This window comes from Myotis daubentonii, chromosome 3, assembly GCF_963259705.1.
Source record: "Myotis daubentonii chromosome 3, mMyoDau2.1, whole genome shotgun sequence".
NCBI classification, from domain to species: Eukaryota; Metazoa; Chordata; class Mammalia; order Chiroptera; family Vespertilionidae; genus Myotis; species Myotis daubentonii.
Window position 1 is genome coordinate 59,138,205 of NC_081842.1, and position 26,528 is coordinate 59,164,732.

The window sequence follows — 26,528 nt, forward strand, 5'->3', positions numbered from 1 at the left end:
CTATATGCTGCCTTCAGGAGGCACATCTATGCTGCAAAGACAAAGGTAGATTCAGAGTGAAAGGTGGAAAATGATTCTCCAAGCAAGTAACATCCACAGAAAAGCAGGTGTAGCCATACTTATATCTGACAAAATAGATTTCAAGATAACAAAAGTAATAAGAGACAAAGATGGACATTTTATAATGATAAGGAGGATACTATATCAGGAAAACATAACACTTCTTTTTTTATTGTTAATCTCACCTCAGGATATTTTTCCATTGATCTTGAGAGAGAGTGGAGGGGGAGAGAGAGAAACATCGATGTGAGAGAGACATCGATTGGTTGCCTCACTTGCACACCTCAACTGGGGCCAGGGATCGAGCCTGCAACCAAGGTAAGTGCCCTTGACCAGGGAATCAAATCCGGGACCCTTCAGTCCGCAGGCCGACTCACAACCCACTGAGAAAAACTTGCCAGGGCAACACTTCTTAATATATATGCATGCAGCCAAGGAGCACCGAAATATATAAAACAGCTACTCACAGAATTAAAGGAACAAACAGATCAAAACACAGTTATACTGGGGACCTTAACACTCCATTGACATCTCTAGACAAATCAACCAAACAGAAAATAAATAAATACCGGCTTTACATGAAACACTAGATCAAAAGGACATGATTGACACTTATAGAACTTGTCATCCCAGAACATCAGAGCATACATTCTTCTCCAGTACACATGGAACATTTTTAAGATTAGAACATATATTGGGTCACAAAACTAGCATCAACAAATTCAAGAAGATTGAAATTATACCAAGCATATTTTCTAACCACAATGCCTTGAAATTAGAAATCAACTGTAAAAAGGAAGTAAAGAAACCCACAAATAGCCCTATCCAGTTTGGGTCAGTGGATAAGAGAGTCAGCCTGCGGACTGAAGGGTCCCCGGTTCAATTCCAGTCAAGGACGTGTACCTCAGTTGCAGGCTTGATGCTGGCCCTGGTTGAGGTGTGTGCAAAGGCAACCAATCCTTGTGTTTCTCTCACATCCATGTTTCTCTTTCTCTTGTCTCTCCCTCTCCTTTCCACTCTCTCTTAAAATCATGGAGCCCTAGCCAGTTTGGCTCAGTGGATAGAGCGTCAGCCTGCGGACCAAAGGGTCCTGAGTTCGATTCTGGTCAAGGGCACGTGCCTTAGTTGCTGGCTTCTCCCTGGCCCAGGCCCTAGTCAGGGCTCTTGCAGAAGGCAACCAATCAATGTGTTTCTTTGACATCGATCTTTCTCTCTGTCTCTCCCTCTCTTTTCCACTCTCCCTAAAAATGAATGGGAAAATATCCTTGAGTGAGGATTAACAAAAAAAGAAAAAGAAACCCACAAATACATCGAGATTAAACAACATACTATTAAAAAATGAATGGGTCAAAGAAGGAAATAAAAGATGAGTCAAAAGATGTATAGAGACAAATGAGAATGACAGTATAACATAACAAAACTCTGGGATGCAGTGAAAGAAGTAAAAAGAAGAAAGTTTCTGTCATTGCAGGCCTATCTCAAGAGATGAGAAATCCGAAGTAAACAACCTAATATCACATCTTTTTTTTTTTTTTAAATCCTCACCCAAGGATATTTTTCCATTGATTTTTAGAGAGAGAGGGAAGGAAGAGAGAAATATCGATGTGAGAGAAACACATCATTGGTTCCCTCCTGTATGAGCCCTGACCAGAGCTCGGGCTAGGGAGGAGCCTGCAACCGAGGTATGTGCCCTAGACTGGGATCAAACCCAGGACCCTTCGGTCTGTAGGCCGACGCTTTATTCACTGAGAAAAACTGGCTAGGGCAGGAGATACGGCGAACATCACATCTTTTTCCCCCCCAAGATTATTATTCAGATTTATTGTCTTATTTTTTCCAAAGTGTTTTCAAAGTTGCCCACATGATTTCTCACCAACATAAGCAAACTTAAAGCAGTTGTTATGAGATTAGTGGTTGAAAGAGTTACAGACTCGTGGCAGTGAGGACTATTCCCAGTTCATCGAGGGCCTCAATCACAACCTTGTCAGCAGCAGAACCGGATAGAGCAGCAATATAAGCCACATCACTCCTTTTAGCTCTGTCCACATTACCCTTGAAAGGAAAGAAGGCATCCTAACTAACGGACACTTCACTAAGCTTGTCCACCCATTCCTTCTTCTTGGCCGTGGTCAGTAAATCAGGGACTTTTTCAAACAGTGCCTTCCACTTTACCAAATTTTCATCCTAGTTGATGGTACCATTAACATACTGATCGATGGCATTGGAGATTTCTGCTGTTCACTCTGGTTTTGAACTTTATTGAGAGCACTCATGGGTGATGCCGAAGCCACCAGAAGTTTGCCGTACATCCTGCCAGGAGCATGCACTGGATCCGAGACTGCTGTTCTGCTCCAGCGGCAATCACCTGCCCATTCTTGGCGCAGCACACTGAGTTGAACTGAGTGTACTAGGTCAGGGGTCAACAAACTGCGGCTTGCAAGCCACATGCGGCTCTTTGGCCCCTTGAGTGTGGCTCTTCCACAAAATACCGACTTCTGGGCATGGGCCATGAAGCTTCAATTGCATTGTATATGCGCGCCCGCATGTGATATTTTGTTGGAAGAGCCATACTCAAGGGGCCAAAGAGCCGCACGTGGCTCACGAGCCACAGTTTGCCGACCACTGTACTAGGTGTATCGGTTAATAATGTGGATCTTTTTCAATAGATGGGAGTTACACATATGTTGATATATATGCAATTTGATATGTATGCTGTTTTGTTGCATTGACAACAAGCTTTAAAACTTCATGTCAAATTTTCTGAAGGTGTTAACATCATAGATATTTTTACACTTAAAAATGTCAAATTTAGCCAAAACCGGTTTGGCTCAGTGGATAGAGCTTCGGTCTGCAGACTGAAGGGTCCCAGGTTCGATTCTGGTCAAGAGCATGTACCTTGGCTGATCAATGTTTCTAACTCTCCATCCCTTTCCCTTCCTCTCTGTAAAAAGAAGAGAGAGAGAGAGAGAGAGAGAGAGAGAGAGAGAGAGAGAGAGAGAGAGAGAAAGTAGAATTTCGTGCCAAAAAAGCATTGCGGGAAGATTTAATTCATTATTTTGAAGAAAAGTACTGCTGAATACTTCGGGAAGCTTATGGTGAACATGCTCCATCTCAAGATACTTGTGAATGCTGGTTTAAACGCTTTAAAAGTGATGATTTCAATGTGATAGACAATGTCCAGGTCAACCAAAAAAGTTTGAAGGCCAACAATTATAAGCATTATTGGATAAAGATGCATGTCAAACTCAAAAACAACTTGCAGGAAGATTAAACGTTGCTCGGCAAACAATTTCTGATTGTTTACAAGCAGTGGGAAAGATTTTAAAGGAAGGAAAATGGGTGCCTCATCAACTGAATGAAAGACAAATAGAAAACCAAAACGTCAACAGTAAAATGTTGCTTCAATGGCATGAAAGAAAGTCTTTTTTGCATTGAATTGTGACTGGCGATGAAAAGTGGATTTATTTTGAGAATCCCAAATGCACAAAATCATGGGTTGATCCAGGTCAACCATCAACATTGACTGCAAGGCCAAATCGCTTCGGAAAGAAGACAATACTCTGCGTTTGGTGGGATCAGGAAGGTGTGGTGTATTATGAGCTTCTAAAACCAGGTGAAACCGTTAATACTGTTCGCTACCAACAACAAATAATCATTTGAACCATGCTTTGATCGTGAAATGACTAGAATGTTCCAGAAAACACGGCAAAGTAATTTTGCTTCATGGTGATGCACCATCACACACTTCAAAACCAGTTAAAGACACGTTTAAAGATCTTGCCTGGGAAGTATTAACCCACCCGCCGTATTCACCAGACCTTGCTCCTTCAGATTACCATTTGTTCCCATCGATGGCACAAGCACTTTCTGAGCAGCACTTCAAAATGTACAAAGAAGTGGAAAATTGGGTCTCTTAATGATTGTCTCAAAACAAGAAAAATTCTATTGGGACGGTATCCACAAATTACCTGAAAGATGGGGAAATGTGTAGCTAGCGATGGACATTACTTTGAATAAAGCACTTTTGATGTTTCTCTTGAAATTACTGTATTTTCTTTGATTACCAAATCCTCTATTATTAACTGGTATATCTAGTACTTCCCAGCACTGGTGACCATGATGAGGTCTTAGAGCACAGATTCCAGCAAATCTTTTTTCTTGGTAACAACATTGCTCAATAATGACACCATTATTTCTTTTCTGACTTAAACAAAGACCAAAGAGAGTCCGAACTTCATTTATCTGGATTGTAAGATTGGTCCATCTGAAGAACACAGTAGTTCCATTTTTCTTTTTAGAAAGTATTTTCAAAGCTGCTTCTTCATATCCTTGGGGCAGTAATACCATTAGATACCTCTGGAGATTTTGGCATTAGGGACATCACATAGGGCATCAGATAGCGCAAAAAAGTCACCAAATGAAGACATCCTATCAGCCCCTCTTGCTCGTGCATATGAAGTTGCTATGGGTATGAGGGATTTATACATGTCATAGACCATGCACACTTTGGAGTTCACTAAGGGGAACTCCAACAGCAGCGTTTGATGGGCTGACGTGCTTGAAAGAGGCAGCAGCTGGAAGTCCTAAGGCAGTGATGGCGAACCTTTTGAGCTCGGCATGTCAGCATTTTGAAAAACCCTAACTTAACTCTGGTGCCGTGTCACATATAGAAATTTTTTGATATTTGCAACCATAGTAAAACAAAGACTTATATTTTTGATATTTATTTTATATATTTAAATGCCATTTAACAAAGAAAAACCAACCAAAAAAATGAGTTTGCATGTCACCTCTGAAACGTGTGTCATACGTTCGCCATCACTGGCCTAAGGCTTCTTTGAGTTCCTTCACCAGCTGCCAGGCATTCAAAGCATCACACAAGTTTATAAATCCAGGGGCTCCATTTAGAACTGTGATGGGAAGCTTGGGCTAGAGTTTGATGAGAGTTCATTCCGTACCGCAGGACATCTGAGATATTCCTTTGCTGTTTCCTGAAGTAATCTGAAATTTCTTCATCATATTGTGCCATGTGAGTGAAAGCCTTCAAGGCCAACTGGTGTCTGGTCTCCAAGGAGGTGTCTTTACTGTTGGAGCTCTGCATCTCTGTGGACACGGCAGCATAGTCCTCCAGTTCACACACTACTGTCACTCAAGTGTGGTTTTTAGCTGCTGCTCTCAGCAGGGTTACTTCACCAATATGAATTTACTCAATAAAATAAGGATAGAAGGAAAGTACCTTAACATAATAAAGGCCATATATAATAAACCGCCAGCTAATATCTTACTGAGAGGTGAAAAACTGAAAGCTTTTCTTAAGATCAGGAATAAGACAAGGATGTCCACTTTCATGATTCTTACTCAACAGTGCTGGAAGTCCTAGCCAGAGCAATAAGGCAAGAGAAGGAAATAAAAAGCATCGAAATAGGGAAGGAAGAAGTAAAACTATCACTTTTTGTGGATGACATGATTCTGTATATAGAACACCCTAAAGACTCCACCAAAAAACTATTAGAAACAATAAACAAATACAGTAATTGCAGGATACTAAGTCAGTGTGCAAAAATCCATTGCCTTCCTGTATACTAACAACAAAACTTCAGAAAAAGAAATGCAAAAAATAAATCCTTTTGCAATTGCAACCAAAATAATAAAATATCTAGGAATAAACTTAACAAAGAACATGAAAAACCTATATATGGAAAATTACAAAGCATTAGTAAAAGACAACAAAATGAAAAAAATAGCCTGTGTTCATGGATTAGGAAGGATCAACATCGTTAAAATGGCCATATTACCCAAAGCAATAATATACAGATTTAATGTAATACCCATCAAAATCCCAATGTCATTATTTGAAGAAATAGAAGGAGAAACCATTAGGTTTTTATGGAACCATAAAAGACCCCCAAAATTGTCAAGGGCAGGGGAAAAAAAGGAGACATATGTAATACTCTTTGTAATACTTTAAGCAATTAAAAAAAAAAAAAGACCCCCTCCCCCCCCCCCCATTAACCAAGGCAATCCTGAGAAAAGAAGAACAAAGCTGGAGTTATAATGCTACCTGACTTCAAATTATACTACATAACTATGATAATCAAAACAGCATGGTATTCGCAGAGAAACAGACACACAGATCAATGGGACAGAATAGAAAGCCCAGCTATAAAATTACATGTAAATGGACAGATAATTTTCAACAAAGGGGCCAGAAACACAGAATGGAGCAAACATAGTCTTTTCAACAAATGGTGCTGACAAAAATAGAAAGCCACATGCAAACTAATGAAACTGGATTACATTTTGTCCCTGTGTACAAAAATTAATTCAAAATGGACCAAAGACCTAAATATAAGACCTGAAATAATAAGTTACATAGAAGAAAATATAGGCACCAACTTGATGGACCTTAGTCATAGAGAATATTAAGGGAAATAAAGGCAAAAATAAATGACTGGGACTATATCAAACTAAATAGCTTCTGCACAGCAAAAGAAACTGACAACAAAACAAAGAGGCAGCCAACCAGATGGGAGGTGATATTTGCACACAGTGGCTCCAACAAAGGTTTAATTTCCATAATATATAAAGAACTCATAAAACTCAATACCAAACAGTCAAATAGTGGGCAGAGGACCTGAAAATACACCTCTCCCAAGAAGACATACAAACAGCCAATAGATGTAAGAAAAGTTGTTCAACCTCCCTGGCAATTAGGGAAATACAAATCAAGACTACAATGAAATACCACCTCACACCTGTTAGTGTGGCCATTATCAACAAGACAAGTAATGACAAGTGTTGGAGAAGTTGTGGAGAAAAAAGAACCCTCATCCACTGCTGGTGGGAATGTAATGGTACAAACACTATGGAAAGCAGTCTGGCGATTCCTCAAAAAAAAAAAAAAAAAGAATAGAGCTACTATAGGACCCAGCAATTTCTCTCCTGGGTATATATCTGGAAAAGTTGAAATCATGTATTTGCAAAGATATATGCACCTCTATGCTCATTGCAGCATTATTCACAGTGGACAAGACATGGAAACAACCGAAGTGTCCTGCAATAGAGGACTAGATAAAGATGATAGGTACATATATACAATGGAATACTACTCAGCCATAAGAAAGGATGAAATAGTGCCATTTGCAATAAAACGGGTGGACCTTGAGAACATTATCTTGAGTGAAATAAATCAGTCGGAAAAAGCTAAGAATCACATGATTTCACTCATATGTGGGATATAAAACTGAAACTCGTGAACACAGCAGTATGTTGGTTGCCAGAGGGAAGGAGGGGGCGGAAAAGGGGGTCCTAATAAAGATTTGACTTTGGATGTTGAGCACATGGTGCAATATGCAGATCTTATAACATAGAAACACATACCTGAAACCTATGTATTCATGTTGACTAATGTCACTCCAATAAATTTAATTAAAAAAACAACACTATTTTGTTCCTGAATAATGTTGGACTTTTAGTTAGTTGGTCATTTTTTTTTCATTAGTTAGACTTCCTTGGAATAACCAACTGAATTTATTTCTCTATTCTTTAACAAAATACCTGTGACACCTAAATTATCGAGTACTTGTAAGATCTAAGATGAAGGGTTCAGGCAACTATAATAATTGGTTAGGTACCAAGCAGATTACAAAAATGGGGTTATTTTTCCAAGTGAATGTTTGCCAATAAGTTAATCAAAGATAACTTTTGTCCCCTTGTTTGCTTTTGCCTTACCATAAGGCTGTAGTGTTAAGACATTTTTGTAAATGACAACTTTGTCCCCAGTTTCCTTACCATCCAGAGTCTTGTAGATAGTTCATAAAACTTGATACTTTGTCTTGATATTTTCTCTCCTTTCCTCCCACTCCATCTTTCTCTCTCTTTTACTCTCTTTGTTGCCGTGATGCGTTTCTTCCAGAGGAAAAACAAGAAATCCAGAAAAGGTAGAGTACTTCAGTGCCCCTTCAGTTTTTCTTCTCCAGTTTGATATTTACTAATCCCCAAGTTCATTTGAATTAAGATTCTGTTTTGCTAGCTGCCTCCTGGATTATAATTCTGGTCCCCATCTAAGGCCAGGATCACCATCACCTGAAGTTACCAGGTTCACCTAGAAAGCAAGGAAAGAAAGACCTGTCAGAAAAAAAGGAAATCCAGACAACCAACACTGCAGAGAACAGAGCCTGAGCCCCTAAGCTATCTGCCAAGAGTACCAGAGGAACCCAATGAAGATCCTTACTGCAGTTTATCATTTGAAAAGCTTTGTAGGAAGAGGGAGGTAGGGAAAATTATTTTGTTCATGTGAAAATATGTTTCTATCCTGTCTCTGACAATGAGAGTAGTTCCGAGTGCTGAATTTTCTCCTCGATCTAGCAGTTCTTAATAGGGGATTGCAGAGGTCCAGTTTCTTAATGCACTAAAGATAAATGGTATAACCTACGCCTAAAATGAAAAGTCAGAGAAATGGGTACTTCCGCATCTCTACATTCTCCAGTATTCTCTCAGACAGTGCCCTCTCCTGGCTAGCCTGTGTAAATTTTACATCATTTTTTATTCTGTAATCCTAGAATTTGTATCCTTAAAACATCTGAAGATGAATGCCTTCAGAAATCTCTAATTTGCTTCTATCTAAATTCTCAGATTCCACCCCTTGCATAAACTAATAATTAGGCTGAAAGATTGAGAAATTATTTCTCTGGAAGTGACCATCTGATGATTTTAACCTTAGATGTCCAAAGATCCTGAGAAATAATCAACCTATTTATTATCTAAAGGTCATTCCCAGCTTTTCTTCTGTGTACATTTAAGCACAACATGGTGTTCTTTCTCCAGTGTGACTAATGGGTAATCTTGACCTCTCTCCCCCTAAAAGCAGGAGGAGCAAGTATATTGAGGGAGACCTTAGGGCCAAGAGGCTTTGTGCTCAAATAATTAGATGTGCTCTGGTAAACTTGGAGGGCACTCCTTCCTCTGTCTTTTTGGATACTCCTACCTGCTTGCTAGAAAGTTGGATAATGTGTCTTTGGAATGGGGCTTTTGCCATTTCACTTCCAGGAAGAGAATAACATAGTGATAATAGCTAAACTCAATAATAAATCCTGTGGACAAATTTCATTCATTCATTCCGTAGATAAAGGACTGAATCCTAGTAAAGTGTCTCTTCACTTCCTTTCTGGCTTTCCTTATCCGGAAATCAGTGAGGTGTCTCAAACTAGGGAGATAAAAACTCCTGCTTTGGGCAGTGCTATTCAGATACTCTCTTACCCTCAAACAAGATGAACATGGGTGGAATCTAGGATTTAGAAAGCAGACAATACCATTTGACTAAAGGCATCCTGAGTCCAGGCCCAGCATCTGTGTATTGTCCTTTGCAATGCTAAAAGGTTACATTCTCAAACTATATAGAAGCTTATAAAAATTTTTAGAAATTAGTAAATTGCCTCCCAGCTCCCATCATTAGACACATACTCTCCTTAAGGTCATAAATTTGAAAAAGAAAAACAGTTTAGTTTTTCCATTTCCTGCCTCTCGTCCCTTCTAAAGCTTAATATGAGTAAACTGCAGTAAGCCTTCATCCTCCTACTTCTTTTCCCATCTTCATTGATTCCTCTTCCTTTCTTCAAAGGTTGCTCAGATGACTCAGGCACTGTTCTCCACAGAGTTTTATATCTGGGTTTATTTTTCTGATGTGAGCCTTTCTTTTCACTTGCTCTCCAGGTGAGCCTGGCATTTGCTAGGAACCAGAGTGGACCCAGCAAAGTGGCCAGCAACAGAGTCCTGATCCAAATGGAGAAAGGGAACCAGGCGTACCTCAACCTGGAGTGGGAAACTTGATAGGAGGTCAGAAGTATTTCAGCTTTGGATTTTCATTTTCCTTATTTAAGGAACTGAGCACCAGAAGGTAGAGACTCAGGGAAGAGAGAAAATATCAAATCTTCAGTGTACCCTTCAGATTTCAGCTGTAGCCTTATTTAGCAAGTTCTGGATAGTGAAAAATAATGGAATTACAATTTATAAGCAATTACAGCTGCATGACAGGTTGTTTCCTTGGATGGTGCCATTCTTGTAGCACTAAGAATATAGTAGTTTACAACTACAATCAGGAAGTAAAGATGATAGCTATTTTGGCTACCATTTATTACTTTAGGTAGTACTATTTCTTAGATATTTTTTTCATTTCATGTTACTGATTTGTTTTTGAATCACATGGTTACTTAAATTAATTTTCCTTGCCATTTCTATCATAACTTTAGGCCATTGTGCTGTGAACTCTGGGCTTTCCCATTTTGCAACTACCTTTCATGTTAAATTCTAATCAGGGACCCAACGCCAAAACATTAACCTAAAAAGTGATTGCAGAATCCAGTGAAAGAGAAGTTTATCACACACATAATACATGGGTATAGCTAATTGCACAAATATAGCTTAATGAGTTTTTATGAGGTAAACGTTAATCAGCACCTAGTGTGGTGTGTACGTTTGTATGTTTTAATACTTTATTAATGCATGAATATGATATAGTTTTCGGTGGCTTTCTGGTTATTAATTAATTTGTCTTTTTTTGTCCTAGTAATGGCAGAACTAATTTCTGATTTTCATTCTTATCAGAGAAACGTTGAATCTTTGTGCTCAGAGGTTGTCATTATGTTCTTCTTCTTAGTAATAAACATGACTCTGGTACATTCTTCTTTTGCTGAGAAGTCCTAATTTCCATCAATTCATGTTTAGGCTATTTTTCACTTACTCCATATTTTCTTAATCATTGTCACTCTTTTATTTTGTTTCTCCAGTTTATTCACTTACGTAGCATCTGGAATTCTCTCTCATTTTCTGTGAGACCTTTGGTCATCAGACAAATAGCAGTTTGGACTCTGGCAGCAATTATTATTTTAATTTCTTCTCATTGATATCTCTTTAATATATTCTTTATCTACTCAGATTATTGTTACCACTTCTTTTGCAATAAAATCACACCACAGTCTTTTCACTTAGATATTAATTGTTTTGTATGCTGATCTTACTCATTATTTACAGATTGCTTTGCCTCACAGTTTTTATTTCTTTGTCGTGGTCTCTCCATAAATGACAACTCTTTGTTGAACTTTGAGCCTGCCTTTTAGTAGGAAAGTTTGCTTTCGTATTCACATCATACATGTCTGTTTTACTAATTAATTTTCCTAGTAAGCAAAAGAAACTACATTTTAGGTGAACTGTATTTTCATTTTAGTATCCACTAAACAATCTGACATTATTTGACATTTCTGGCCCTAGATACCAAAACCACAATTGAAATAGTCCTGTCAGTGTTACAGGTATAATTCAGAGAGAAAACTGAAAGGAAGCCAGAGAGGCTAGCTACAAGTGTATTAGAATAGGAGACTAAAATCTAGTTCTCTTTGGCTGTGTAACATTACTCAAGTCATTAGTTAGATTGTTGGATCTTTTTCCAATAATTTCCTTATTCATAAACTAGAAGGGCCAGACTTCTCTGGGTTGCTGTGAGAAACATCTGAGAGTATGTGACTAATGCTTTGAAAATATAAAGTGCTCTATAAGTGTAAAGTTTCAATTCAGACAGATTTGGGCTTGAGCATTAGTTTCAGTAGTGATTTAATTATAGGGGGTTATTTGATGTGTTTGGTTTTTTAAATCCTCACTTGATTTTTTTTAAAGAAATACATTGTTACTGGTTTCAGAGAGGAAGGAAAAGGGAGAGAGAGATAGAAACATTAATGATGAGAGAGAGTCATTGATCGACCGCCTCCTGCAAACCCCACACTGGGGATCAAGCCTGCAACCTGGGCATGTGCCCTGACTGGGAATTGAACTGTGATCTTCTGGTTCATAGGTTGATGCTCAACCACTGAGCCATGCCTGCTGGGCCCGGGGATATTTTTATTTATTTTTTAGAGAGAAAAGAGAAACATCGATATATGAGAGAAACATCAATTGGTTCCCTCTCATAAGTGCCTGGACTGGGGATTGAGCCTGCAACCTTTTTGGTGTATAGGATGACACTTAGCCAACTGAGCCACCTGACTGGCTGGGCTGATGGGTTTTGTGATGATTCAGTGTTTAAAAGTCTGTTGAACTTCTCTCATAATAAAAAGTTAACAGACAGCCCTGACCGGTTTGTCTCAGTGGATAGAACAAGGGTCCTCAAACTACGGCCCGCGGGCCACATGTGACCTGCCGAAAACATTTATCCGGCCCGCTGGGTGTTTTTGCCGCCACTGCCTGTTGCTGAATTTGTTCATAGTTTTTTTTTAAACTATAGTCCGGCCCTCCAACAGTCTGAGGGACAGTGAACTGGTCCCCTGTTTAAAAAATTTGAGGACCCCTGGGATAGAGCGTTGGCCTGCGGACTCAAGTGTCCCAGGTTCGATTCCGGTTAAGGGCATGTGCCTTGGTTGCGGGCACATCCCCAGTGGAGTGTGTGCAGGAGGCAGCTGATCGGTGTTTCTCTCTCATATCATCGACGTTTCTAACTCTCTATCTCTCTCCCTTCCTCTCTGTGAAAAATCAATAAAATATATTTTTAAAAAAAGTTGACAGAAAGGGTGTTCCTAGTCCGGTACTCATTGCTGTTGTATTATCAGTGTTCACTGTAGCTAGCAAGCCACTTTATCTCACTTGTGGATGTCACATTTATAGGTTTCTTTGAACATCCTCTTCTTTAAATATCTTCTCCTATGAATTTGCTATCATTCATATGTGGTTTTGAACTGTGCTGACTAGATTTCTTCCATCTTCTCTCCTTATGATTTATGTGGGGGTTTTATATATGACAACTGCCTTTCAGTCTACCCCAAAGCTTAGAAGAGTCATAGCTCCTTTTTTAAAATTGATCTTTTTTAAAAATATATTTTTATTGATTTCAGAGAGGAAGGGAGAGGGAGAGAGAAATAGAAACATCAATGATCGGCTGCCTCCTCCATGCCTCAAACTGGGAATCAAGCCCACAAATCTGGGCATGTGTCCTTGATGGGAATCGAACCAAGAACCCTTCAGTCCACAGGTCAGGGTTCTATCCACTGAGCCAAACCGGCTAGGGCTTTAATTGATCTTTCATTCAAGGGGCATACCACTGAATTTTTTTCTGCGTATGAGCTTTGTTAAAGGATGATTAAAAGATAAAACAGGAGAAGGAATAAAAAACTAAGAACTCAACTATAATAGAACTGTAAGAGTTCATTTTTGGATTTTAATAGCTAATTCCTGGATTTCTTTATAATAGGCTCTAGTCAAGTTATTATAGGAGGGGTGAGATTAGTAATATGCAGTTATTTTCATTGACCATAATTGTCTTAAGAATCTCTGTTTAGAAGGGCAGAGGGAGGGGGGAGGAAGGAATGAGGGTGAGGGGCTGGTGCCAGGCTGCAAAAAAGAAAAAAAGCAAAAAAAAAAAAAAAAAAAAAGAGAATCTCTGTTTACCAATTTATTAACCTTTAAGAATGTTATATATATATATAATTGATTTCAGAGAAGGGAGAAGGAGAGAGAGATAGAAATGTCAATGATGAGAGAGAATCATTGATTGGCTGCCTCCTGCATGCCCCCTCCTAGGGATCGAGCCTACAACTGGGAAATGTGCCCTTGACTGGAACCGAATCCGGGACCCTTTAGTTCATAGGCTGGTGCTCTATCCCCTGAGCCAAACCGGCTAGGGCTAAGAATGTTCTTTTTAATCTTACCTCTGTGCCTTCGTGTGGAGCCTTCTCATTTATTGGAAGCTCTTATGCGCTGAAGTACCCATTTCTATTAATTATATGCCTGTTAACTTATTTTGGCCTACTTACCATTTAAAGCAGCGGTTGCCAACCGGTGGTCTGCAGACCACTGGTGGTCCATGAGGTCCGAAAGATTGGTGACCGCTGGTTTATGGAAACCTTTGGAGCAGCAGTCGCCAACTGGTGGCCCCATGGACCACTGGTAGTCGTGAGGTCTAAAAGGTTGGCAACCGCTGATTTAAAACATCTTTTGCCTTTTTCACTCTACCTGTATTTTATACATTTTACATTAACATCCTCTCCCCATTTCACTTTTCCTGTCCTATGGAAATTATTTAATTAGTTTTTATTAGATAATTTATATGGTTTGAGGCCAAAAGGTACAGATTTTACAGTGAGAAGTATTTTTTCTTCCCATCTTTGTTCCCTAATCACCCTGACCTCTCGGTGTAGATAACAAGTATTTACAGTTACTGGTGACTCCTTCCAGAGATACTCTGTACAATAAGTAAATTAATGCATACATTCCCTCTTAACCCTTTTAGAAAATATATTATGGTATCATGTTCATGTATGCTGTTTTTCATTTTTTTTTAAATTCATAATTTGGGAGATCATTCCATGTCAGCATATGAAGCACTCCCTCATTTTTTTATGGTCTCTTGTCAGCTCTGCCTTGATCATAAATTTTAGACACCTGAATAGTCTTCTGGGCTGCTGAGGTATTTCTTCTGGGAATTCTTTTTTTTAAAAATTAATGTAGTATTTACCTGATAGGTTATATACAAATAATCTCAGGGTTTTTATCTTCATGTATAGAAAACCTAATTGTTATAATTAAACATGCTATTAAAATTTTAATAATATAATGAAATTATTTTTATCTTTATAGTTTGAATCAGCTTGGGTATTGACAAATATTGCTTCAGGAAATTCTCATCAGACCCGGATTGTAATTCAGGCAGGAGCTGTGCCTATCTTCATAGAGTTGCTCAGCTCAGAGTTTGAAGATGTCCAGGAGCAGGTAAAAAAATGAAACCGATAAAGAGAAGTAGGTGAAAGAATACAATTTTCTTATATTTAGGGCCTCAGTTTTACCACTTGGCCATGACAGTCTATGATTCATTACAGGGAACATTCTAGAAATCTGAATTTACCAAAATAAAAAATTTCATAGTGAATATAGGTAGAATTTCTCCTAGAAACAAAACCATTTTCCTTCTAATCCTGAACTTCTTTCATCCATACACACACACACACACACACACACACACACACACTTTTTAGATCACTTATTGAACTTTTTTTTATAGGGATCTAGTGTTGATTGAAATAACAGGTCTTTGCCATTTTTGTGCACAAAAGACCTAGGAAACATGTATTTTTTTATTACTGCCAACTTTATCAAATTCATAAATATAAAAAACTAAATGAGAATGATTTTCTTCTGCAGTTTTATTGAGCTATAATTGACTTATAATAAACTGCATATATTTAAATACGTTTTGAAATATATATATGTGTGTGTGTGTGTGTATATATATATATATATGTATATATATATCCATGAAACCATTATGATAATCAAGAAAGTTGATATATCCATCACCTGTCCAAAAGTTTTCTGTATTTTGGTTGTTCTTAAATTTTGGCTTACTGTTTTCTTTTGCAAGCAAGCTTAAAATACATTTTTAAACCAGCTGAGTAAGCCATAGACATCACTGCTCTATACCAAGAGCTGTGTGGAATGTTACTTAAGGGTGGGTTCCGGAAAGGTAAAGAATACATGTAAGAACTGTTTCCTTTCTTTACAAAGTTTACCATCTTGAGTGTTCACATGCACACTTTCATAATATTACTAGAAGCCCGTTGCATGAAGATTCGTGCAATAGGCCTTCCTTCCCCTGGCTGCTGGCCCTGGTTTTCCTCCGGCACCCGGGACCCAGGCCTTTGGTCCGGCTGCAGCAGAGAAGCCAAGCCTCTTCAGTCTGCACTCTGACTGGAGCCTTAAGTCTTTGCTCTGTGCCTGTTTATGCAAATTAACCGCCATCTTTGTTGAGTTAATTTGCATAGTTGCTCTGATTGGCTGGTGGGTGTAGTAGAGTGACACCAGTTTGCATGTTTCTCTTTTATTAGTGTAGATTGATCTAGTTTCCCTAATCCCACAACTATTTCATCTGACTCCTTGATGTATAATATATGTAGATTAACTACAGTATAATTTTGTAGAGTTACTGTGATTTGTTGACTTTTACAAAAAGAATTATAAGAGAATAAAAATATACAACCTGTTATTAATGAATGATTTTTCACAGGCAGTCTGGGCTCTTGGCAACATTGCTGGAGATAGTACCATGTGCAGGGACTATGTTTTAGACTGCAACATTCTTCCCCCTCTTTTGCAGTAAGTTTCTTTTTCTTTAAGTAATAAAAATATGGGATCTTCTCCAGAATGCTAATTCATCTTTGGAAATCATTTTGGATTTTTCTGTGCTTTTTGTTATTGTTGTTATAGACATTTACTGACTTATTCAGATAATTTCTTCAGGTATCTGAAGAAATTCCAGTCCCAAAATTCTGAATTATTTGGTTAGAATTAAGCTATAGTTCTGGAGAAAATGGTTTAGTATTTATATTATGCCATCACAGAATTAATATTCATTATATTGTTTACCATTGTGTCATCATACTTGTAGGTTATTTTCAAAGCAAAACCGCCTGACTATGACCCGGAATGCTGTGTGGGCTTTGTCTAATCTCTGTAGAGGGAAAAGTCCACCTCCAGAATTTGCAAAGGTAAAGATTATACTTGTGGGAAATTGGCAGAAAAATTACAATTAAAAGAGTGAGCAACCAATATTAATATGAAAGGAAAGAAATAATAAAATTCTAACACTATAAGTTTTATCAAAAAAGTATCTGTTTCTAGAGAAATGGGTTTTTTTTGGTTTATTTTTGTTTTAATTTGGGATAAATTTTCACTACCTGTAAAAAGCTCTGAATTAATCCTTAAACCTAGCATTTTTTGTTCATAACAAAGTATCTAAAATACACAATTTCCTATCTTTACACTTATGGAAGTTCCTTTACCTCTTTGTTCTGCAATGAGTGTGTTTTGACAAGGAATCTCTCAGAATCGGTGTATATTAAACTTTGCTCTCTGAAATTATTTTCCTTGGGCTCTCACTGCCTCATTAAAGTAAAACTACAAGGCCACCGACAGCTTTCCAAAGATGGACATGCCACTTGACCACTTGCTACTCCATCTCTAGAAGTACTGCTAGTCACTCCAGAAGTCAACAAGTGTGTGTCTGGTTGCTTTCTGGAGTTTCTCACCTCACTTCTTGGTTTTATTCTGTGAATTTTATAATAATACCATCCTCCCTTTGCAGGTTTCCCCCTGTCTGAATGTGCTTTCCTGGTTGCTATTTGTCAGTGACACTGATGTACTGGCTGATGCCTGCTGGGCCCTCTCGTATCTATCTGATGGACCTAATGATAAAATTCAAGCAGTTATTGATGCAGGGGTGTGTAGAAGACTTGTGGAGTTGCTGATGTAAGTAATCTTGAAGAAAGTGTATATGCTTTTTTTTGTCCCAATATTAATTGCTGAACTCAAATATTCATTATATTGACTTATTGTGCTTTGGGCTTCTGTCTTTTGTAATTGTTTATATTGATGTCAAGTTTGTTTGTTTCTTTTTTGTTTGTTTGTTTGTTTGTTTTGAGACTTATGAAGAACCTCTCACTTTTCTGCTGTTAGCATTCCTTCAGGAACATTGGGTAAACTGATGTATGTAATTTCAGCTCATGTTCACTGGATAGTGAAAGGCAAATTGCCACTAAAAATAATCATTCCTTATCTTTCTGTCTGGTTTAGAGCTTATTCTAGACTGGTGTCATCCTTTGAATTTTAATTTGCTAAATTTCTTTGTGATGCCTTTGATTTATGGAGTGGAAGATTTACTGACAACATAAATAAAGACTGTATTACTCAAATTTTTAGATAATAAAGAAAAAAGTTAGAGTGATAAAATAATGGGGAAATAATATACAATTATAAGCTGCATGAAATTTTAATTCAAGTAAGTACAAAGTCGATGCAAGGAGACACTGCTCCAAACATGACACGTGAAATGAATTAGATGAGTATAATGTACACAATGCCAAACTCTGGGATTATAGCTGGTTGCAGAGTGGGTGCAGATCAGCAGCAAAATGCTATTGTGAATTAAAAGCAATCTGATGCTCCAGGGGTCAGAACTACAGCATTTAAAATCTGAGAAGTAATCTATTGTACTCTTCAGTCATTAGATTACATATATATATCTTAACCATTTCTTTTTAATCATCCAATCTTAAATGTGAAGGAACTGTCATAGTTTTGAGAAGAGTGATCAATCTTATTAAAAGGGAGAAAACATAGAATTTTGAAGGAAAATTAAAGGATATTAATTTACTTAGTCTGAAATAAAGATTTAATATTTGTTTTCAAATACATAAAGGGTTGTGTGGAAGGGTATGTCAGGAGTGGTGTAGAGAGGAAATGAAGACTATCACAAACAGTGAGAGAGAAAACTTCGATTCCCAGTGATGGGATACCTGGGAAATATTATTAGGAGGGATTTGTAGTTTCTTATCCAAAAATACTAAATAAACGGAGAGTCAGCTTTTCTAGGGGACAGCAAACATTCTGTCATCATGATAGGGTTCCCTTAATAATCACCATCAGTACCTTTCTATCATATGTTACTTAGTTTGTATTTCAGCCCTAAGGAAAAGAAACTAAGGATAGAATTGTTAGAAATAACATTTCTTTTTATGGTTGCAGGCATAATGATTACAAAGTGGTTTCTCCTGCTTTGCGGGCCGTGGGAAACATTGTCACAGGGGATGATATTCAGACACAGGTATGAATATGTGACAACTGTTTTTTTTTCTTGAAAAATAGTACATAGAACTCCATGATTAAGTTTGTATTATACTATTAAATTCCATATTATTGGAGAAAATTAATACTTTGTTTCATTAATGTTTGTTAAAAATTAGGCATGTAAAACAAACAAAAAATTAGGCAACTACTTTCACTACCTTGGTTATCTCTGTTTTGACGTGGTACTTGTAGAAATTTTGGGTTTCCCTATGATGTAACTTAACCTTTGGTCAGGCAGGTTTCTTTCCTACTACTTCTACTTGAAATGGTTCTTGTGAGCATATGAAGCTTTCAGTAGCATCTTTTCTCTATCTCTGTCATCTTTATGTCAACATCTCTGATAATTTTCTCCTTTGTATATGGTCAATAAGTCTCCTGTGTCAGGAGGATTCTTCCCTCCTAGCACCTCATGTTACTCCATTCAACTTCTATATCCAGATCCATTACTCACAGTGGATTGGCTAGCCATTTTCCTTCTTGATCTCTCAGGTACATTGGCACATTGCTGTCATCTTTAAATTATCTTTTTAAGCTGTTGTGGTGTTGAAGTATTTTGGTCTCCTGCCTCATTGATTGTTTCCCTTTAGTGAGCTCTTTTTTCTGTTTCTTCTTTTTTGTGGGAATTCTCCAGGAGATAATCCTTCAGCCTCATGCACTGATCTTTTTATAAATTCAGCCATCACTTTGAGGATTAGGTTTTAGCCTTACCTTGCTTTTTCTTAACCGCCATTTACTTTCAACAGACATTTAATGTCTTTATTTTTCTAATCTTTAAAATTAAGGAAGATTGAGTTTGTTCTCAGAGGTGTCTTCAAACTCTCATATGTTCTTTAAATTTATTCTATCCACTAAGGAACTCATTGTTTTCCCTTGTATATTTGGGCCTCTGCTTATTTATGTTCCCCATTTCAGTGAATGGCACCGACAGTTACCTGAGGCAAAAACCTGGACATCAGTTTGATTCTTCCTCCCTACTCTCATCAGTCTCTAACTCTGTTATTCCATCTCTACTTATCTCTTGTAATGCTTAGTTCAGACATTTATTGTACCATTCCCATGTTACCAGAAGAATGCTTGTAAAACACAAATTTGATCATGTATCTTTTATTTACAATCTTTTTATGGCTCTCTATTGTCCTTTGATGGTGTTTAAGATAATTTAAAATCTGGCAGCTGTATCGCAGGGCTGGAGTGGCTCAGTGGTTGAACGTTGACCCATGAACCAGGAGATCTCCAGTTCAATTCCTATTAAGGGCACATGCCTGGGTTGCTGGCTCGATTCCTGGTGGGAGGCATGCAGGAGGCAGCCAATCGATGTTTCTTCTCTCATCAATGTTTCTATCTCTATCCCTTACTCTCTCTCTAAAATCAATAATAAAAACATATTTAAAAATAAAATCTGATAACTATATAATGGAATGCTATGCAACGGAAGGAAGGGGCTCTTAATCATTGATATAGAAAGCTCTCCAGGTTACTATAATAATAAAAGCATAATATGCTAAGTAGACCAGATGACCTTCTGGATAAAGTCACAGCAGCGGGGGCCGAGGCAGAGGCAGCCACAACTGGGGCCAGGGGCCAGGCCCCTTGCACGAATTTTGTGCATCAGGCCTCTAGTATTGTTTATAAAGAAAAACAAGGGGGCTGTGGAGCAATGGCAGTGCCTCAGTGCCAAGGGAGTGGCTTGTTAGCCAAGCTGCTGGCTCAGGATACAGCTCAAGCCTCCTGTCCTGGCCCCCAATCCAGAGGCCTTGAGGAGAAGGGGAAGCAAATTCTCAAGGAAATAGATCAGTATTATTAGAAGTCTAAATGGGAGACAGACAGAATCCAGAAGAGGAAAATGCTGCACTGCATTCAGAGAGCCCTGATTCAAGAAGATCTAGATCAGTGGTTAACCTTCTGGCCCTTTAAATACAGTTCCTCATGTTGTGACCCAACCATAAAATTATTTTCGTTGCTACTGCCTAACTGTAATTTCCTACTGTTATGAATCGTAATGTAAATATCTGATATGCAGGATGGTCTTAGGTGACCCCTGTGAAAGGGTTGTTCGACCGCCAAAGGGGTTGCGACCCACAGGTTGAGAACTGCTGATCTAGATTATGAGTCAGATGGTAGAATGGTGGAGAACTGGACCAGGCAGGTGGGCAGTCACATGGAACCCTTTGAGGCACACCAAAAGGTCAGTGACTCCACTGGCCACAGTGGCAAAGCCAGCCAGGATAAGTACAAGAATGAGACAATCACACAGGCAGAAAAGTTCAATAATAAGAGGTCCTGGCAGCAGGACAACCATGTGAATCGGGAGAATGCAGCTAATAATCCTGACCATGATGACGTCACCTCAAGAACTCCCAAGGAGAATGGAAAGGAGGCTTTCCAGTATATTGTCTGTACTTTGTGTATTTGTAACTGTTTCAGTGTATTTGCTAAGTTTCTATGTTCCCATTCCCACATCAAATTTTATATATTCTTGCCGTTTTGGGTTTTTTTTAGCTAAGAGCACACTCAGCTCTGAGCCTTAACACATGCTTTCTTCCTTCTGCATGGAATATATCTCTACCCCCCATTCCTGCTTTGATCACTACCTCACATGTATCCATACTCTGCCCTGTCTTCTCATCTTCAGGTCTTGTTATGACAGAACACTGTTTTCTCTGAGAAGCCTTGTTTGCTGTCATACTCTTAAGTTACTGCTCCTTCTTTTGTTTCATCCATCATGGCACTTATCACACTGTATTATAAGTAACTAGAGGCCCGGTGCACGAAATTCGTGCATGGGGGTGGGGGGGTGGGGGAATCCCTCAGCCCGGTCTGTGCCCTCTCACAGTCTGGGACCCCTCACTCCCTACCGCCCGCCTGCTTGCTGCTCCCTACCACTCGGCTGGCTGCTCCTCAGTGTTGCCGCGGAGGTTCCTGCCACCTCCGCTGCACTCACCAGCCATGAGCCCGGCTTCTGGATGAGCAGCACTCACCCAGAGGGAACTCATTGTACCTCCAGGCCCTGGTTGGTGTGAATCAGTAGTTAGAGTGTCCTCCCATGCACCAAAGGGTCATGAGTTTGATTCCAGGTGAGGGCACATACACAGGTTGTGGGTTGCTTGGGCAACTGATCAATGTTTCTCTTTCTCTTTCCCTCTCCCTTCCTCTCTCTCTAGAATCAATGAGAAGAACATATCCTTAGAGGAGGACTTAAAAAGAAAAAAAAAAAGGCTGGTTTGGTTCAGTGGATAGTGCTTCTGCAGGCAGACTGAAGGGTACCAGGTTGGATTCCAATCGAAGGCATATACCTGGGTTGCCGGCTTAATCCAGGGCCCTGGTTGGGGATTCAGCAAGAGACAACCATTTGATGTCTCTCATATTAGTTTCTGTCTTTCTCCCTCCCTTCTACTCTCTGTAAAAAAAAAACAAAAAAAATCAATGCAAAAATGTCCTCAGGTGAGGATTAACCAAAACAAACTAACAAACAAACAAACACCCATTCCCAGTGTGATTATTGAAGGAGCATATGAAGTATTTGTTGAATGAATAGGAAGGGATGAGACTTTGCTTTCTGTTTTAGCAACTCTGCAAGCCAGAGGGTTTATTTTTATTTTTTTAAATATATTTTATTGATTTTTACAGAGAAGAAGGTAGAGGGATAGAGAGTGAGAAACATCGATGAGAGAGAAACATCGATCAGCTGCCTCCTGCACACCCCCTACTGGGGATGTGCCCGCAACAATGGTATATGCCCTTGACCAGAATTGAACCCGGGACCCCTCAGTCCACAGGCTGATGCTCTATCCACTGAGCCAAACTGGTTAGGGCCAGAGGGTTTATTTTTTATTTTCATTTTTATTGATTATTTTAGAGAGAGGAAGGGAGCGAGAGAAACATCAGTGTGTTGTTCCACTTACTATGCTCTCTTTGGTTGCTTCTTATCTGTGCCCTGACCAGGGATCCAACCTGCAACTTTGCTGTATCAGGAGGAGGTTCTAACCCACTGCTCAGGGTGCTGCCTGTCAGGGCCCCTCAACAAAATCCCTCTGGTGTGCCCTGGCCCCTGCTGTGGATCGGAGCTCCTCTGCCACAGCAAAGGTTTGGGTTCCATCCTGTCAGGTTTTGGGTTTGATTCCTGGTCCAGGCTGACTGCTGCTCAGCAAGTGACCGAGGACCATTGAAGTCCATGTGCTCTAGTCATTCGGCGGGGACCGGGGGTTCCATGGCTGACTTGGCTGACTCTGATCCCTGCTACCCCCAGTCCTCCATCCAGGGCGACTTCACAACTATAAAAGCTACGTGGCCTCCAGGTAGGTCACCCTCTCCATGGCTCACTAGGCTTGGTTTCTGCGCAGTTGCCCTGGGAGGTGGATTTCCGGGTTCCCAGGGAGAGCGCCCTCCGATCCAGACTCCCAGGGAGAGCCGGTTGGGGGCTGAGTGCTGGCTGACCTCTGCGGTCGCCCCACCAGCCCCCATCTCCCCTGCCTGTGGCCCCGCTCCTCACTTCCTGATCTCAGATCAGGGGACCACAGGCACCTCAGTACCCAGTCCCCTGGGTGACGCCATGCCTGCCGCCCAGCCCCTCCCTTCGTGATTGCAGATCAGATGGCTGCAGGCAGGCTGCATGCACCCTGGGCCTGCACCCGGTGCTCAAGGTGCTGCCATGCCTGCTGCCCCGCCCCTCCCTTCATGATCACATATCCAGGGGCCACAGGCACCGGCTGCACCAGATGCCCTGGGTGCCACCATGCTTGTGGCCCCGCCCCTCCCTTCACGATAGCAGTTCAGAGGGCCGCAGGCAGGCTGCACCCAGTGCCCAGGATGCTGCCATGCCTGCTGCCCCACCCCTCCCTTCTCGATTGCAGATCGGGGGTTGCAGGCAGGGCTGCACCGGATGCCCTGGGTGCCATCATGCCTGTGGCCCTGCCCCTCCCTTCAGGATAGCAGATCAGAGGGCTGCAGGCACAGCTGCACCCTGGGCCTGCACCCGGTGCCCAGGATGCTGCCGTGCCTGCTGCCCAGCCTCTCCCTTCGTGATTGCATATCCGGGGCTGCCTCTCCCTTCAAGATCGCAGATCAGGGGACTGCAGGCACAGGGGCACCCGGTGCCGGGGTGCCGCTGTGCCTGGGGCCCCGCCCATTTTTTCACCATCGCAGATCAGGGGGACGCAGGCCAGTTGGCACCCCGACCCGGTGGTCCTACACCCCGGCTCTCTTCCTCCGATCGCCATGGCAGTCACCGGCACCCCTGCCAGGGGTGTCGCCTGACTGGCTGGGCTTTCTGATGGTGATCACCCCCAGCTCTTGCCTGCCACCATTCTTCCATCTTTCCCCTTTTGCCTCCCATCATTGCGCCTATGTATGCAAATTAGCCGCCATCTTTGTTGGTGGTTAACCGCCATCTTGGCTGGCAGTTAATTTGCATATCGCCCTGATTAGCCAATGGGAAGGGTAGCGGTCGTACGCTAATTACCATGTTTCTCTTTTATTAGATAGGATTACCACTGTATTATAGCTGTTTAATCACTGTAAGCTTCTAGAGGGGAATCTGTGTTAATCTTGTTCATTTTTATGTCTCTGTAATCTAATAGTTCCTGACACAATGTGTAGGAACTAAAAAAAATATTTATTGAATGAAGTTCTGAATCTATACATCTAATTCTGACTTTCTCTTAAGTTTCAGTCCCATATATCCGGTAGCCTGTTAGATATTTCTGCTTGCTTGTCTCACATTTGTCTTACAATTTATGTTCTTTTCCCACAAAGCATGTTCCAAATCTTGATTTTTTCCATTGCAATTAAAGATACAACAATTAAAGATACAACTCTTCATCCACACTTGAAACTTTGCAGTCATATTTGATGTCTCCATATCTCTCAGACTTTGTATAGTAAGTCACCAGGTCTTGTTGATTCTTACTGTTTTCTGATTCATGTCTTCTCTTAGTGTTGCCAAATCCACGTCCTATCATCTTATTTTGGTTTCCTTTTTTTTTTTTACATAAAGGCTGTTGCTGTACCCACCTGATTCATCTTCCTACTCTCCCAAGCATTTATCCCCCTCAGTTTATTCTAATAACAGCTTAACCTTTCTTAAAATAACCTTGTTCACATTATTTATTTTCCTCTTAGAAACAAGCTTCACCCTAGCTGGGTGGCTCAGGGGATAGAGCGTCAGCCTGCGGACTGAAGGGTCCCAGGTTCGATTCTGGTCAAGGGCACATGCCTGGGTTGTGGGCTCGGTCCCCAGGAGGGAACATGCAGGAGGCAGCCAATCAGTGATTTTCTCTCATCATTGATGTTTCTATCTCTCTTCCTTCCTCTCTGAAATCAACAAAGATATATTTTTTAAAAAATAAACTACAGGGAAACTTAAAAAAAACCCAACAAGCTCCTTTAATGCCTATGACAGTGGTCAGCAAACTGCAGCTCGCAAGCCACAAAATACCGACTTCTGCACATGGGCCACGAAGTTTCAATCGCACTGTATGTGCGCGCCTGCATGTGGTATTTTGTGGAAGAGCCACACTCAAGGGGCCAAAGAGCCGCATGTGGTTTGCGAGCCGTAGTTAGCCGACCACTGGCCTATGAGATAAAGAACTTGCAAATACTTTAAGGAATTTGTACTTCAGAATTTTAGTCTCATTTTTCTTTTTGACCTACTGTTAATTTTGGTCTATTTTCTTATTTTGGTACTTGTGGTAGCCGATCTCAGCATTTTCTCGTTTCTTTTTTTAAAATGTTTTTATTGACTTCAGAGAGAGGGAGATAGAAACATCAATGATGAGAATCATCAATTGGCTGCCCTCTACATACCCCCTACTGGGGATCAAGCCTGCAACCCAGCCATGTGCCTGACTGGGAATCAAAACTGACCTGGTTCTTGGGTCAGCGTGCATTTTCTCAGTTTCTTTTTTTTTTTAAAGGTCTCACACATTTATTATTAAACCAACCGACTACTGCAGAAATAAAAAAGTCAGCAGAAAAAATCATGAGTCCATTTAACTTTTCAATTAAAATGCCCCAACTGTCCAGACAGTAGCGATCTTTTCAATCATTTAAAGATGTAGGAAACCTGGATACAGCATAAATATGTGAGTCATCTCTCATATGTGATTCCTCATAGACCCAGTTTGGTTCTTCTCCAATGTCTCTTCTTCGAGTTGTGCCTCATTTTATTACCAGTTTTCATCTGAATCCATTGGGGAATGGGCCAGTTGTGCTTTTATTTCTTGGCCAGGAACTTCTTGAACCTGAAAGTCTTGTCAGAAGACATGGTGAAGAAGAAGCTAACGCATTCACCTCGACGATGGAGAAATAGCTCATTTTCTCATTTTTAACCTACCTTTGGGGGTCCTTCTCTGCTTTTGAAATCTTACCCCTACTCCCTATGAAGTCTTTTTCTGACAACTCTTCCCCAAGTCTTATGTTTAACTTCTGATGTGTTTATTTTACAGATCACGTATTTTGATGTTTTAAAAGTTGCTTTGTGACATCTTTTATACTGTTATTTAGAAAGGTTGTATTTGTTTAAAGTTTTTTATTTTTTTGAGCTACATTAATTTAACAGGCAAAAAAAAGACTTCCTTTTAATTTGCATTTCTGTCATTTCTTGTGAGATAATTTTCTATTAAAATTTTAGTTTCTCACCAATTTACATATTAAAGATAGCAACCCTCTTATCTGTTGCATTTTCCTATTTTTTCATTGTTTTTATGCTTGAAACGTCCTTCACTATCCCAAACCAGCTATTTACTGAGATTTTCTTCTGTTTTATGATTTCTCTTTTATATTCATTAAACCAGCTGCAAAATTTATTTTTATAA

General features: G+C 39.9%; 1 protein-coding gene and 1 pseudogene across 1 annotated transcript in view; one reads left to right on the forward strand and one right to left on the reverse strand.

Annotated features, from left to right (window-relative positions):
- The window catches only part of KPNA1 (karyopherin subunit alpha 1), an 82,564-nt gene that overhangs the window by 41,692 nt on the left and 14,344 nt on the right, over positions 1–26,528 (forward strand). Inside the window, exons 6-10 of the mRNA XM_059687673.1 lie at positions 14,677–14,808; positions 16,100–16,188; positions 16,481–16,580; positions 17,177–17,340; positions 18,616–18,694. Coding sequence (XP_059543656.1) covers positions 14,677–14,808; positions 16,100–16,188; positions 16,481–16,580; positions 17,177–17,340; positions 18,616–18,694 — 564 coding nt within the window. The remainder of the gene's footprint in view (positions 1–14,676; positions 14,809–16,099; positions 16,189–16,480; positions 16,581–17,176; positions 17,341–18,615; positions 18,695–26,528) is intronic.
- Positions 25,725–25,978, reverse strand: LOC132230353 (large ribosomal subunit protein eL39-like; annotated as a pseudogene).